The sequence below is a fragment of the Psammomys obesus genome, unplaced genomic scaffold, assembly GCF_907164565.1.
Source record: "Psammomys obesus unplaced genomic scaffold, mPsaObe1.curated_primary_1811, whole genome shotgun sequence".
Classification (NCBI taxonomy): Eukaryota; Metazoa; Chordata; class Mammalia; order Rodentia; family Muridae; genus Psammomys; species Psammomys obesus.
In genome coordinates this window covers 4,776,733-4,791,950 of record NW_026596466.1, presented here as the reverse complement: position 1 = coordinate 4,791,950, position 15,218 = coordinate 4,776,733, and the positions used below count along the sequence as shown (strand labels likewise).

The following is a 15,218-nucleotide window of genomic DNA, read 5'->3' as shown; positions in this document are numbered from 1 at the left end:
TCACTGGCCAGCGAGCCTAGCCAAATGGAAGCTCTACGTCTCAAAACTCAACATGGAAAAAAAACAAAGGAAGCCGCCCAGCACTGACCTCCGACCTCCTTACAAATGCGCACACACAGGCACTCACACCTGCACAGAGTGGCAGGAGGGGGTGCCAGGGCAAACCCAGTCACTGCTGGTGAGCAGCCCCCTCCTCACGCCCATGGTCTGGACTTGCAGTTGGTCCTTTCACTGGTGGCAGTGAGACCCAGAGCCCTGGGTGCCCTGTTACCCTGGCCAGCTTTGCTTTTGGTCATGTTGGACCTGCGCAAGTCTGATGTGGGTTGGGGGGAGCGGGAAGCAAGGCACAGTGACCCCTACTGGCTCGGTAACCTTGGGCAACGTGTTTAATTTCTTTGGTTGACACACCCTCCCCAGTATCAGGGAACGGAGATTCCTGGTGCAAGTGTATGCGTGGGTGTTCAGTGGCGTCCATTTTGCCTAAATCTGTGAGGTGCAGACTCCAGACACTGTCCAGGGCCCAGGAGCCTACTTTGTACCTGGGCTCGTGGGAGAGGACCCTTCCCAGCTTGCCCCAGGGCACATGGCCTCTCCAGGGCAGAGGAAAGCAGCCCCCTGCTGGCCGAACCCTAAACCGCCTCTCATATTTGAAGGCAGGCAGAGTCTCTGGGAGTACAGAGTCCCTCCCGGGCCCGCCGGCTGTGTGGGCTGCAGGGCCACCCTGTGAGCCTACCAATCCCTGATAAGTGGGTGTGGGTGGCTTTTACAGCCGGGTGCAGGGAGGGATAGAGCCTATCTTATCAGCGCGGAAGGGTCAGGGAGGAGCCAATGGCCTTGGCTCCTCCTGTCTCTGGGCCTTGAGAATAAGAAAGCAAGGAAGCACCCACACCCTCCCCACACACCTTGTCTGATACTTTGGGCTATGGGAACTGACAACTGGGCATGTGGTGCTGTTCCTGAGTGGTGCCCAGAGGGCATTTCTCTCTGGTTGCTTGCCTAGCCAGCTGGGCACTGGCTCCCACTCCCTGCTGCCTTTGCCCCCCATGTTTCCAAGTCCAGTCTAGCTGGAAATACTGAGCCTATCTCTGACTCCCTGGGCACTGGACCTGGTATGCAGGAAGAGGAAAGTGAGATAGCAGGCTCCCCAGCCTGAGTCCCCCTAAAGGGCATGCTAGGCTGTGCCACAGGCCTCAGCAACCACTTCAGGGTGGGGCCAACCTCAAGTTCAAAGGGAGGTGACTACCCCAGTTCCTGTCATGGCAGAGCTGGTCATCTGGTGGCAAAGTCCACACTCTTTGCCCTGTACTGCTCTGAGCCACATCGTGATGCCTGTCCTGGCTGTTCCAGACACCCAGCCTCATTCCATGGCCCTGTGAACCTCCTTAGTGACCGATCACTCAGAAGACAAGCCCCACAAGAACAGAAAGCCCAACAAGCTCTAGAAAATGCAAGGTGTTTATCTATAAATAAGCAGCTAGTAGCTGGCAGGCTGGTGCACTGGCAACTCTGTTGTGCTAAATAGGCTAGGCTGCCCTTGAAAAGGCCTCGCCAAGTATCTGTGCTAGATTGTGGGGCAAGGGGCCTTCTTCATGCACCCAAGATGGCCACAGCCGGGCCCAGGCTATGTGGCTCCCCAGCCCTGGGTGACTGGACCCATTCTCCCTGGCCACCTCTCTACAGAGGGATGCTCAGCCTAGAATTTAACCGTCCGTCTCTCCTGCCCATGGAAGTAATGGCCAACTCTCAACTCCACCCGCAGGCTGTAACTAAGACATCCCACTGGGTCCTTGGGTTTGTCCAATTTGCTCAGGTGGCTTCACTCTGGGCACTACATGGAATAAATAGAAGAGGCCCCGTGAGTCCCACAGTGAGGCTCTCTCTCAGAAGGGGCGGGGCCTCCGTCAAGAGCTGCTGGTAGGCGAGGACCCTGTTACCGCCCTAGAAACCAAAGCATGCTGGGTGCCCAGCCAGGCTCCGCATACCATACCCCACCCCTACAGGTCCTCGGAGGGAATCAGCATACGTTTCTCTATGTTGCGGCTCCTCTTACCCACTCCGGAGCCACTGGCTGGGCCAGGGTGGGTGCTGGGTGATGGGTGCCCACCCTGGCCAGGCCCAGGAGTTTCGTGTGTAGACTGCTGTGTGTACTGCTGGTAGGCTGGCGAGAAGTTGTGGATGGCGTCCTGGACAATGTCCTGTGGGCTGATGGTCTCCTTTAAGCCACTGGAAATGCTTTGCATAGGTGCTGGTGGGGCTGGAGGGCACAGCGTGTGGGCCTGAGTCACACAGGTCTCCTGGGCCACAGCGCACTGCTTCATTGCCCAGCCCCTCACCCCTGCTGCTCGAAGGTCCCCTCGGGCTGTCTTGGGATGCGGATCCTGCATGTCCAGGCTTTGCCAATGGCTAGCAGATGGCCTCAGACACTGGGGACCCAGCTCCACTCCCAAGTCTCAAGTGCTGGTCTCAGGCCTATCCTTGAAGAGACTCCTGCCCAGTGACGGCCCTTCCCCTTGAGCAGGTGGGAACTAGCCATGTGGCCAATGTGGCACACACGCTAGGGTAGTGGACCCAGCCTCTCCTGACTCCTTCCCCAAGCACCAAGGAGACCTAAGAGAGTGGCTGGTTCCACCCATGTCTGTCAGAGCTCAACATCTCCCTTGTCTGCCTGGCTAGGATACCCGTGGGCATGTCCCCCTGGTCAGTATTAGACATCACGGCTGGGCTGTTGCCCAGTATCCTCTGCTGCGGGGCCCAGCTCACCTGGAGAGTTCTTCTTCTCCGAGTACACCTGGCTGGGGAAGGCATAGCGCAGGGCAAGTGAGGCAAACAGCATCTCAATACAGATGAGGAAATTCTGGTAGCCAGCGGCCAGGGTGCCGGCACCCACCCTGGTGCCGTCCACGGCCTGGACCTCGGGGATGACCCCACACCTCTCCAAGATAGCCAGCAGCATTCCTAGGGGCAGTGACAACCACTCAGGCCCCATCTTTAGATGAGCAATGAGCCCTGCCAGTTCCTACTGATGCCCAGGGTGTGCAGGGAAAAAGGCCAGCTTGACCCCAGAGCTTCTTTGATCCTGACTACATAGGTGGTGGGGTTATGACTGACAACGGTTGGGTACCTTAAAGTCACTCTCCCTGACATATCCAACTTGGGCCTGGGGACCCCTGCTCTTAGGCTGCTGGCCATCTTCCACAATGGGGACTGAGTTCTCATGGCCTGGTAGGGGTGGGGCAGGACCCAGGGCTCAGGAGGCGGAGGCGTGGCCTCCATCGGCTGAGACCTCACTGTGTCCCCCACTCCAGGCTCTGTCAGCTCCAAGGTAGGTGGAATCACTGACTTTTGGTAAGGCTGGGGAAGCTGAGGCAGGCAGGGCTGAGATGGAGGTAAGATTTGAACACAAGTTCCAGGGATGCCGGGCCTGGTCCCACACCCTCGCCCAGCCAGCTCACACACCCTGCCAGAAGGAGAGGAAGATGATGGCTTTGATGGTGAGGAACTTGAGCACTGGCTCGAAGGGTCTCAGGAGGTCCCTGGTGGCAAAGTAGAAAAGGAACAGAGCGTAGAGGGCCAGGCTCACGGAGGCGTTGTACACGAGGGTCACGTACAGGTAGCCGCTGTGGATGCTGGGCCATAAGGAGTGTTGGTTAGCGTGGTCCCCGCCTCCCCTAGCGCTCCTTTAGCCTGTTCCTTTCTGGCTGGGCACCACAACCCCATGACAGCTCCTCCCTCCAGTCCTCCAGGTCCTCCCTCCAGGGCCTCAGCCAGTATTACAGGGAGAGTGGTGGGGTCTGTGGTTTTCCTCAGGAGTAGGCATGCTTCAGGTCACTTCCTGGTCCTGGGCAGGCTCACAAACCTAACAATGTCTTTTTTTTTTTTTTTTTTTTTTTTTTTTTTTTTTTTGAGGCAGGTCTTCCTCATGTAGCCCAGGTTGGCCTCAAACTCGTTATATAGACAAGGATAACCCCCAGCTTTTACTACTCCTACATCTACTCCCTGAGTATTGGGATGACAGGTGTGTACCACCACACGTGGTTTGTATGAAGTTGGGGACGGAACCCAGAGACTCACGTATGCTAGATAAATAAATACTGAGCTACAGCCCCTCACCCCGGGGGGCGGAGGAAGGCAGGCTGCCGGTGGAAGGACCTGTGGGAGCCCGGCCTCCCCCGGCCCAGGGAGGCACCCGCTCACAGCCCCCTTACTTGAAATCTCCATCATGATATTTGTCAAAAGCCTGGAGGATGATGGTGATCAAAGCCATGACAGGTTTCACGATGCAGAACTGCAGTGTGGCCTGGGAGGGGCAGGGGAAGGGCGTGAGGCCGGGGCGGGGCGGGGCGAGGCGCCGGGGTGGGGCGGGGCGAGGCGCCGGGGTGGGGTGGGCAGGCCGCCTCACCTGTTTGCAGAAACGTAAGAAGGTGATGGAGTAGGACATGCGCCGGAGGCAGCAGGTCCCGTAGAAGCAGCTGGACCTGGGAGTGAGGAGGAGGTGGCTCAGGCTGCTGGTGAGACCATGGTGGGTCCTCCAGCGCGGCCCGGGGGATGGCCCGGGGGGGGTGGGTTTACCTGATAGGTTTGCCTCGGATCTCAGCCATGATGGCGCTCTCGCCCCCCAGATACTGGAAGCACAAAGTCAGGAAACTGTAGATGACAAATGCTGCAGGAGGACAGAGGCGTGACAGCGAGGGTCAGTCATGGGAGCCTGTGCATGCCAGCTCCATCAGACACACGCAGCACACCCGGGGAGAGGGGTGAGGGCCCTTAGACCGTGAACCCGGGCGCTGAGGCTGCAGGCCGCACAAGCCCTGAGGCAGCTCGCAGGTCTCAGCTGAGAGAGGGGAACGGGGCACCTTGCGGATGGCAGGGGAAGTGTGTGTGTGTGTGTGTGTGTGTGTGTGTGTGTGTGTGTGTTTGTGTGTGTGTGTGTGTCAGGGTGCCGGCCGCTCAGCTCCCCCGGGGCCCCGCCTGGAGGGTCACCTTCGTAGCAGTCTCGCACAGAGTCGAAGTATACGTAGTAAGGGTGGCCCCCGAGGAGGAGGAGGCTGAGCCAGGAGTCGAAGGCGTAGACGGGCACAATGAACAGCAGGCGGATGACGAAGCGCTGCTCTTGTGGGACGGTGTAGGAGCGGAGGTGTGAGTAGATCTGTGGCAGAAGAGTTCCGGTGGCACCGAGTCCCCGCTCCCGGTCCACCGCAGGGGGCCGAGCGGCCCAGTGCCGGGCTGCCCCCCCACTCCGGACACGGAGTGGGAGCAGTCGGAGGGAATGCGATGCCAGACAACTCCACTCAAGGCCTCCCCCAGAGAGTAGGACTGGGGAGGTGGCTCAGTTAGTAAGAGGCTTGCCAAAGCAAGCCTGTGGGCCGGAGTTCAAGTCCCTAGCCCTCAAGGACAAAACTGATACACGCCTGTAATCCCATTGCCGGGGGAGCGGAGGGGGCAGAGGCAGAGACTCTGGGAAGTCGAGTGAGCAAAGCGGACTGTCCCTAAAAGCAAGAGGCAAGGTGGACGGTGCCTGGAGACCAGCATTGGAGGCTCACCTCTTTCCTATACCTACACACACACACCAGGACCGGGGATGTCTCAGTGCTAGAGCACCTGTTATTGGGGCAGGGGCATGGCCAAGGCAGAGGCCGTACCCTAACAAGAGCAAGGCTCTGTATTCAATCCCCAGAACATGCTCCCTCCAAATGAAATATTATGTTTATTATATACAAATATGTTATGCATTTGTATAGATATGTTATATATTATATCTTTGTATATTATATATATATGTTACATACTAATGTATATATATTTGAGACAGGTGTGGGCTGTCTCAGTATGTAACCCTGGCTGACTTGGAACTACGTAGACCAGGCAATCCTTGAACTGAACTAATTGAGCTCTGCTGGCCTCTGCTTCTCCAGTACTGGGATTAAAGGTGTGAGCCACCGTAGTCAGCCCTTCTTATTTAATTTAACCCAAAGTTTTGTGCAGGCTAAGCAAGTGGTTTCCCATTGAGGCACATCCTCAGCCCCTTAAAACTGTATCAGTGGAAAAAAGCCCCAGGCTCAATACCCAGTACCACCAAGAAAAAAAGTACCCTCGATTAACAAATACAAATGTTATGCATCCACAGCATCTGTGTGAGTATATGCCTTGGATGTGTGGGTGCCCATGGAGGCCAGCAGAGGGCGTCAGTTGCCCTGCAGCTAGAGTTACTGGCAGCTGGGAGGTACCCACATGCAGGTAAAGCAGCCAGTGCTCTTGACTGCTAAGCCATCTCTCTAGCCCCTCCTCACAGGATTTGGAGGCATACCACTGAGCCGCCCAGTCCTCTCTTTACTCTGAAGAGGAGGGGCAGAGGTCTCCCTGAACCTGGAGCCACTGATCTGGCTAAACTCACAGCTGGCAGAAACGATTCAGGGATCTGATTGGCCACCCCTCCTTGGGGTGTGTCCCACCGTGTCTGGAATTAATTTTTTCGGGTGCTACACTGCGCTCAGGTCAGGTCCCATGCTTGCGTGGCACGAATTCTACCAGCTAAACCATCCCATTTTAATTGGTACACAAAGGCTGAGAACACCCAACCTCACGTCCTTACTTGCTTCAGCAACATGGTATAAAATTCTTAAAAAGGGGGGAAAAAGATCGCCATTGTTGCTTTTGAGACCCTGTCTCACGATGTAGCCTGGGGGCTCTGAACCCGTGCGTCACAACCCCTTTGGAGGTCTCATCAGAAATCCTGCACATCAGATATTTTACATTATAATTCATAACAGTAGCAAAATTACAGTTAGGAAGTAGCAATGAAACAATTTTGTGGTTGGGGGTCACCATAGCATGAGGAGCTGTATTAAAGGGTCTCAGCGTCAGCGAGGTTGAGAACCACAGATGTAGCCCAAGCTGGCCTTGAATGCATGATTCTTCTGCCTCAGCCTCCCCCAGCACTGAGTGACAAGCCTGCCCCAAGCCTAAAATTCATCCCTTCAGCATTCTCAAGCCTGTCACACATTTTGATGACCTGTGGGGTCATCTTGCAGAACATTCTGGAAGTTGGAATATTCACTCACTGGTAAGTGTCAGAGCAGGCCCTCAACCTGGGGACCGTGGAAGGCCGTATGCTCTTTGACACCTCCAGGAGTCTGACCCTAGGAACACATCTATCCAGAAATAAAAAGGAAAGAAATTAAGTGCAAAGAGGTTCATCACAGTGAAGCACAGGAACAAACGCTGGAGCTGTGCTCATCACGGGAGGCCAGAGCCTGTGTGGGGAGGAACACCATACAGTCCGCAAAAACGATGCTCAGCTACACAGCTCGATGGGAAGTCCTCTGACGGGATCAGGTGCCTGAGATCAGAGTCGGAAGGCAAGCCGCTGTCAAGAGTCACACGAGGCTTACACAAACAGAAGGAGAGGGTTGGGGCTGTGGTATAGTGCCTGCCCAGCACGCAGGCGGCCCCACGTAAACACACCTGCCACCTCAGCGCTTGGGAAACGGAAGCAGGAAAGCTATCCTCTGCTACATAGGGAGTTTGAGGCTATCCTGGGCTGCAAGGTGTCGTCACAAAGGCCCAAACCAAAGCAGCACAAGAAAGAACAATCCGGAAAATGATTGTTGTGTTCACTTTCCAGCTGTCTGAAGTTTCTGCATTTTTCTACAAGAAGCAGAAGGGGCCGTGCTCCACCCCCACCTCAGTTCTAGGGACAGAACCAGGGCCTCCTGGCTGCTCAGCCAACACTCTACTGCTGAGCCCTTCTGTTACCTTTGTTTTATTTTGAGGGCGGGGCATAGGGGTGTCTCACTAGCTTCTTCAGGCCGGTTTTGAACATGCTATGGACCTCAGGGAGGCCTTTTTGGATCAGCCTGCGCCCCTAGGTCCCTCTGCACAGTCGTGAAGAGGAAGCAGTCTGGGAGCTGGGTGCTTCCTCCCCATTCCAGGCCGCTGTGGGGAAGCGGACCTGTAGGCCACGCTGTTACAGTTGTGTGTGTGCAGGGGCCGGGAGGGCTGGCGAGGGCTGGCGTCAGAGACAGGCTCCTTATCAGTCCCTTCCCCCTCTCCCCAGACACAAAGTAACCAGCCAGCAGGAGGCCTTTCCCAGCCAGGTACCGTCTGGCCGGTGACCTTGGCAAGCTGCTGCCCACTCTTGCCTCAGTTTCTCCACCTGACCCCTCTTTGTTTAGTCCCTATCCCTCCTGGAGGTCTTCCTGCTGACGCCTAACAGCAAGGGCTAGCCCCATGCCACCTCTGTGGCTGAAACCTGCCTGGCCTGCCCTCAGGCCCAGGTCTGTCTCCCTTGTATCCTGGTTACTGAGGCACACCTGGACAGGTGCCAGCCAGCACGTGTCTGTCACAGGCAGAGGTGTTTGCTCTTACTTCCTGGCCCCCCTCACCTACCGGCTCAGGCACTCTAATGGTGCCAAGTAGGTGTTCCAGAAGGCCTGGGGCTCTCAGCTCCCTGAACCATGCTCCAGTTCTTCAGCTCTCTGGCCTCGCCTCTTAAATACCCCCTCCAGCCTTCCAGCTGCCCACCTTCCACCCCCCAGTTCTCCACTCTCTGCCCGCCAACCCCCACCCCCAACTCCTTATTCTCCCAGCTCCCCATCTCTGGCTCGCTACTCCCAGCACCCCCCAGTTCTGCACTGTCCCAGTTCCCATTCCTCTCGGTCCCCACTCCCATAGCTCCTTCACCCACCTTCCTGCCCCTCCTCCCCAAATTCCTGATGTGTGTCTTGAGGTTCTCCATAGAACAGTCCAAGTCCTGGCCATTCCTGGCGGGAAGGGCCCTTTCCCCTCCAGCTGTGTGAGCCTGGGGAAGGCCCAGCCACCTTCGAGCCTCAGTGCCCTTGCCTGCGCACTGGGAACGATCGCTGACCTTGGGGAGCAGAGCGAGGGGCCTCACACATGACTGGGGTGCCCACCCAGCAATGTGTCACCTTCCTGGCAGAGACCTCCCCCGTTAGGCTCGGCCCCTGCACACTAACCCTGAAGAAGGGCGATAGACGGACACCACGCCTGGAGTCCTCTTGAGGCTCAGTGTCTGGTACGGGGGGGGGGCTGCCCCTGGAGGTCCCAGGATCCCATGCCAGCTCCCCCAGAGGCTGCGTGGTTCAGTGAGGAGTGGGGAGAGGGAGGGGGTGTTCACCTGGTGGCAGGTTAATAGCAGAGCAGTCCACACAAACACGCCTGACACGCCTCTGGCCAGTGCGCTGGTGAGGAAGAGCTGGGGTCCCCCCTGCGAGCCGTTGTCCACGCGTTCCATCTGCGGCCCGGCCGCCACCGTGGGCATGGCTGGAGGGGGGCTGCGTGGAAGCCAGGTCGCCGACACCAGGGGCGCTCCGGCTGTTTTCAGAAACTCTGAAGCACTCCTCATCTGCAGAAGACAGCGGAGGAGTGAGGCCCCAGTGGAGGCTGGAGTGGGAGTGTGAGGGGTGGGGGTGGGGCAGGAGGTGGGCAAGGCCATGTGGGTGTCAGCTAGCGGCCAGGTCAGCCCACTTGCAGTATCTGCCTGCCTGCCTGACCACCATCGCTACCACCTTGCCCATGCTCGGCAGGTTCCCTGGAGGCCCACCACGGACCCCTGCCCCCTTTGTGGGAGTCTGGGTCTGACTTCACCTCCCCCCTCCCCTGCCTCTGGGCAGCTGTGGGCTCACTCTTTGAAGAACAGGGGCCTGGCTGCTTTCCTGCCTGAGGCTCACATCCTGGGTTGATGTCCTGGGAGCCCCTTCAGGGTCTTTGTCTCCTGGGTGCTCACACGGTTAACTTCATAGGAGTTAAAGACTATTTTTAACCAGGTGGCCATGGCACACCCTCCCGTCACTTGCACTAGAGAGGCTGAGGCAGGTGGACTGTGAATCTGTGAGTATAAGGACCAGCCTAGGCTACCTAGTCACTCTGTTTCAAAAAAGAAAAAAAAAAAAAATCTCCAAAGAAACTCAAACCCCAAACAAACAAAACCCAAAGTCTGTTTCCATCGCATGCTGAAATCCACCTGCCTGGGGCATGGGAGGGAAGCCAGTAAACACACCTCCCCCGCCCTGGGTACCCTTCTGCCCCAGGTGCCAGCCCGCCCCCACCCAGCCCCTGCCTGTCCCTGACGCTGAGTGTTCCTTAGTGTCCCCCAAGCTCCGGCAGCAGGCTGGAAGATCATGTGCCTGCTGGGAGCCAGCGAGAGCTGACCTCCTCCTACCGTCAATCTCCTGTCCCGGGGGCGGGAGCCTACCTCTGTGACAAGGAAGCTCTTTGGCCCAGGCCTGGCAGGCCTAGCCTCCTCTAGGGAAGCCTGGCTGGTCATTCACAGAAGCCACATGGCCCCCACTGGAGGCCGAGCCTCGGGTGGGGGCAAGGCTGATCTCCGGAAAGGCACACGGGGCCAGGGGCCTCACCTGGCCGGTGGCCCTCTGGGGCTTCAGGCTGAGGGAGGACCCGGGGAGGAGAAGCTGAGGCTCGGCCCCGCCCCTGTCGACACTCTATCCCTCTGGGGCAGTTTGCTCAGCAGCAGCTGGCTTCCAGGAACCGCCCGGCTGGCAGGTGCCTTTCACCTGCTGGCACCAGGTTGTCAGGCGGGACAAGAGAGAGGAGTCTGTGCCAGCTCACCAGGGAAGGCCATGGGTGCTCACCAGACGCAGGCTTCTCTCTGGATGGCGAGAGAGGCCTAGAAAGGTGCCTTTTAACCTTCCTCATGCTGTGGTGACCCCTCCCAACCATACAATTATTTTCATTGCTACTTCATAACTGTAATTTTGCTGCTGTTATGAATCGTGACGTAAATACCCATGTTTTCCAATGGTCTTAGGTGACCGCTGTGAAAAGGCTGTTCGACCCCCACGTGGGACATAGGTTGAGAGTCATGGTCCTAGAATTGGACAAACTGCTGGTTATATATTGTGGATGTCCCTACTGCTCCAGAATTATGAAATTGGGCAGGACTGAGACTGTGGCTCAGTGGGTAGAGTGCTTGCCTGGCATGCATGAAGCTCCGGGTTCCACTCCCTGCACTGCATAAACCAGGCATGGTGGCAAATGCCTGTTATCCCGGCACTTGGGAGGTGGAGGCAGGAGAATTTCAAGTTCAAGGTCATCCTTGCTTTAGGCCAAATTGGACTATATGAGAGCCTGTCTCACTAAATGAATGAATAAACAAATGAGTAAGAAAACGGGGAGGGGGGAGCATAAATTTAACCAAACATCATGGCACAGGCCTGTTATCCAGCCACTTGGGAATCTGAGATAAGATTGATAATTCAAGACAGCCTAGAGCAAGTTCAAGACCAGTGTGGACAACTTAGTGAGACCCTATCTAAAAATAAAATGTAAATTGTGTGCTGGGAATGTAGCTTGGCGTTAGAGCTCCTGCCTAGAATTCCCCAGTGAGGGGCTGGAGTGTGATTCAGTGGTATAGCACCTGCCTAGAATCCCACAGTGAGGGGCTGGGATGTGGCTCAGTGGTAGAGCACCTGCCTAGAATCCTCCAGTGAGGGGCTGGGGTGTGGCTCAGTGGTAGAGCACCTGCCTAGAATCCCACAGTGAGAGGATGGGGGTGTGGCTTAGTGATAGAATGCTTGCTTAGCCTCCAAGCACTGGGTTTCATCTCTAGCACTTCAGAAGGGTCTAGTGCATGACAGTCCTAAGGCAAGAGGCTCACCTGCCCTGGCTCCTGGAGTAGGTGGGGCTCTGGCCATACCTCAGGCCTGCCCTGGGTTCATATGGACCATATCACTGTGGGCACTGTTATGCTGTACCCATTCCCTTCTGGTCCTTTGTGCCATCTGACCCTACTGATGACTTAGTAGACAAGGCTTCAGGCTTCTTTCCTTTTGGAGTTGGGACACAGACACTGGGGGTTTATCTCCTGTCTGGGATACTCCAGCAGTGAACAACAGTTGGAGGCTGAGATCTGTCCGTCCTGTGCTTCCCTGCTGCTCTGCCCATATTTTCCCTAAGGCTTCACACACCATGGACGTCATTCCCTCACTACCTAGGCAACCTCTGTCCCTGACACGCAGGCCCTGGCCCATGGCTGCTGCGCCTAGGCCAGCTCTCCTCGCAGACACCGCTGCCCCTGGAGGGGCCTCTGTCACTGCTAGCAACAACATTCCCTCATTCCGTTTCCATAAACTTTCATCTGAGATCTATTTGTATGCTTATCTGTCCTTGGTAGGAGTTTCCAGAACCTGCCCCTGTGCCTGAGTCCCTAATAACCCTGGCTGGTTTGTGGACAGCCTTGTGCTGTGGGCCAAGGGGAGGGGATGACTGAGCAGACAGCAGGAAACACTATGTCTGATTATCAGGAGGACTTCCCTGCCCGCCATCAAAGGGCTAGGCTTCTAGGAAGAGGGCACTGGGCCTGAGCCTTGGTAGGCAGGACGGCTGCTTACTGGGAGATCAGCCAGACATGTCTTTGACGGTTGGGAGCCCCTTCAGTCATGGCTGCCCTCTGCTCTGAGAGCGGACGCCAGGCCCGGTGGCATGCCTCTTGTCCCTGTGTTTTCACACTCTATTGAGAAAGGCCTTGCCAGAGGCCACCCTCACAGAGGGCTGGGCCCTGACCACACCCATGTCAGGATAGGCCTGCTAGGCCAGATGGGGCAGAGGGACCTCTGACCACTGTTCATGTGACCATGACGCCTGCGTCCTAGCCAATCCAGAAGGCTGCATTGAGAGAGCAGGGGGATTAGGACAGTCACTTTACCCATTCCTCACTTCCACCCCTGTCCCATGGCCTCCACTTCTGAGCTCCCACACGTGGCTGCAGGCTGGCCTGTGGCAAGTCTCTGGGTAACTACCCAGCCTCCCTCCAGAGCCAGGGATCGGGCTTTGTTTGCCCTGGGGCTTTAAGGCTGCTTCCTCAGGAACCTCCTGCTGCATTCATCAGCTGGCTGAGCTGACAAACCCAGCTCCGGTCCTGCAGAGTGGGCAACACAACCTTGGCGTCTCGGGTCCTGTCGGCCCGTGCTGGCATCCAAACCCTCCAGGATCCCTGCTAGTGTCCGGAAGGACCACAGTGAGGTTTGTTTCCACTGTTCTGGCCCCAATCCAGGTAGCACCCACACCTGAGGCGTGGCAGGGTGGAGGCGAGGCCCAGAGCTCACTGTGGGTCAAGGTGCTCAGGTAGGCTGAGAGGCCCATGGGTGTCTCTCTCTGTACCCTTATTATCTTTCCGGGTTCCAGAGCACCTGGTGATGAGTCCAGACTTGCAGCCTTCCTCTGGGGAGCAGTGCGGCCACCCCTGCCCTCTGCCTTTGCCCCCTCCTGCTGAAACTCCCAGTGAACTGCCTGGAGTCTGGAACGCATATGCAGTGCCCCTGATCTGAGACGTGGCCACCTTTCTTGGGTGGGCACGACCTCTAGAAAGGGAGGCGGGCCCAGAAAACTCGACATGACCAAGGCTTTCCTCGGTTTCCCCCGGTTATCTGAATCTCTGTTGATGGTTCTACAGGGGGTCTGCGCACTCGGTGGGGCACTCGCATGGTTGACCTCAGGTGGCTACAGGCCCTCTTACCAGGGCGGTGAAGACCTGAGACTCGGGGCCAGCCAGCTCTGCTGCCCTGGTATCTGATGAAGCACAGGCTTGCTCCCATCCATGAATCTTGTGTCCAGTGACCCCAGACCGCATGGTAGACCACCCTGGCCACATGTGAACACTGCTCCTTGCTCTGTCTGGCAGCTGTGCCTCCTCTCCGCTCCTGTGCCCACCTCGCTCTCCACACCTTCAGTTTTTGGAGAATCTGTCAGGGCCTGTCCGTGTTTGACTGTGCCCCAGAGCCAGATGCCAGACTTGGGTGTAGACCCAGGTGCCCCTTCACTTAGAGATGGGCAAAGCTTTGCCCTTGAGCCCGAGACCCTTTTTGGTGAGTAGGGAGTCTGGACACAGGTGGAGAAGGCTGGAGGGAGGCCATGATGATCTGATTCTGGACAGCAAGTATCTCCCAACCCTGATGGTGTGGGGCCCCGGCTGGACACCATTCTATTCCTGAGCTGGCCCCACTTGCACACACACTCACACCCACACAGCTCACCTCCGTGGTGGCTCTGGGCGGCTGGCAGAGCCCACTGGACAGGTGCGTGGCTTTGGTTTCTCAGTGCACACTCTGTAGTTTCTGGGGTGGAGGAGGTCCACCTCAGTGTGGTCTCCAGCCCTCTGCTGTCCTCCTCAGCATCTGGGGCGGCCCAGGCCCCTTGGGCACTATCACTGCTGCCCAAGCATGGCTTCACAGAGGCCCAGAAACTCCTCCCAGTCCTGCCTGGCCTGCCCTGCCTGCCCGGCAGCCTTGTTGGGACACACCCTTCAGCAGGCCACACCCTCTGTCATCCTGGATTCTGGGATGGGCTTCTTTCCCAGTCCTGGTCAGTGGCGCCCACAGATCTAGTCTGTAGAGCTGATGATGCTCAGACAGGTTTGTGACCATGAACCAAGTGGGAGCCGGTCTCCAGATCTAACCTGGGCTCACAGGTAGGTCGTGATGCCAGTGCCGTGTGTGGCCTGTGGGGCAGGGATGACTAGGTTTTCCCTCTACCACACGGCTCACTCTCCTTTCATCTCTGAAGCATCCGAAGGAGGCAGGGGACACAGGTCATCTATGACCTCTGACAAGGTCACTGAGACCTGTGACAGGATGCTGGCGACAGGAGACACGGGCTGAGTAAGTGTCTACCATGGCTGTCTGGGGTGGGTCAGAGTGCTATCAGAATCTTATGTTTTGGAACTAGCCTGATGACCTGAGTTTGGTCCATGGGAACCACAAGGTACAAGGAGAGGAATTACTTCCTACCTGTATCCATGCATATGCAACGGGATGTGCATGCCCCCACACACAAATGTTTAAAAAATAGTAATAAAAAACCTGGTGTGCCCCACATCTTTGGTACAGCCTTGGGGAGTTGCAGCTGGGCCCTACTTCTGAGGTATGCCAGTGCTTCTTGTGCTCTGGGTGGTCCGGCTAGGTCTTTCTCTTGAGGATCCCCCTCCTCCCCAGCTCCTTGCTCCTTCTGACCACCCTTTATCTCCATGCCTCCATCTGTGTTCCCCTCCAGGCCCACCGTGATGGAAGCAGTTTGCCCTCACCCTCCAGGCCACTGTGTCTGCGTGGTGGGCTCAGGACCACATGCAGCCTTAGGCACAGTGCCCACTTTGCAGTGGGCTCTGAGGCCTGGGGCATAGCTCTCTTTAACCTGACTTGAGATTGTTTCTAAAGATTTCTCTCCCTTGAGCAGGGCCCTAGAATTTTCCA

At 57.0% G+C, this 15,218-nt stretch overlaps 1 protein-coding gene across 6 annotated transcripts; it reads right to left on the bottom strand.

Moving 5' to 3' along the window:
• Positions 1–1,437: 1,437 nt before the first annotated feature.
• Tmem184a (transmembrane protein 184A) lies at positions 1,438–14,214 on the bottom strand. 6 transcript variants are annotated; one of them, XM_055598560.1, is made up of 9 exons: positions 14,007–14,214; positions 9,134–9,361; positions 4,981–5,146; positions 4,570–4,660; positions 4,400–4,475; positions 4,206–4,297; positions 3,457–3,626; positions 2,761–2,955; positions 1,438–2,254 (listed from the first exon to the last, which is right to left on the bottom strand). In XM_055598560.1, the coding sequence occupies exons 2-9, from the start codon at positions 9,359–9,361 to the stop codon at positions 1,995–1,997; spliced, it is 1,278 nt and encodes a 425-aa protein (XP_055454535.1). In that variant the 5' UTR covers positions 14,007–14,214; the 3' UTR covers positions 1,438–1,994. The 6 variants fall into 6 exon arrangements, with proteins under 6 accessions (XP_055454535.1, XP_055454533.1, XP_055454538.1 ...); XM_055598558.1 differs by lacking the exon at positions 14,007–14,214 and adding an exon at positions 10,211–10,454; XM_055598563.1 differs by lacking the exon at positions 14,007–14,214 and adding an exon at positions 10,211–10,454 and having other exon boundaries at positions 1,438–2,202.
• Between the last annotated feature and the right edge of the window lie 1,004 nt (positions 14,215–15,218).

Excerpts from the sequence above, each read along its gene's own strand:
- Tmem184a (XM_055598558.1), bottom strand. The coding sequence starts at position 10,282 with ATGACCAGCCAGGCTTCCCTAGAGGAGGCTAGGCCTGCCAGGCCTGGG. Across the intron at positions 4,298-4,399 it reads TCTTACGTTTCTGCAAACAG|GCCACACTGCAGTTCTGCAT; the intron begins GTGAGGCGGCCT and ends TGCCCCTCCCAG. Across the intron at positions 3,627-4,205 it reads TATCATGATGGAGATTTCAA|CATCCACAGCGGCTACCTGT; the intron begins GTAAGGGGGCTG and ends CTTATGGCCCAG.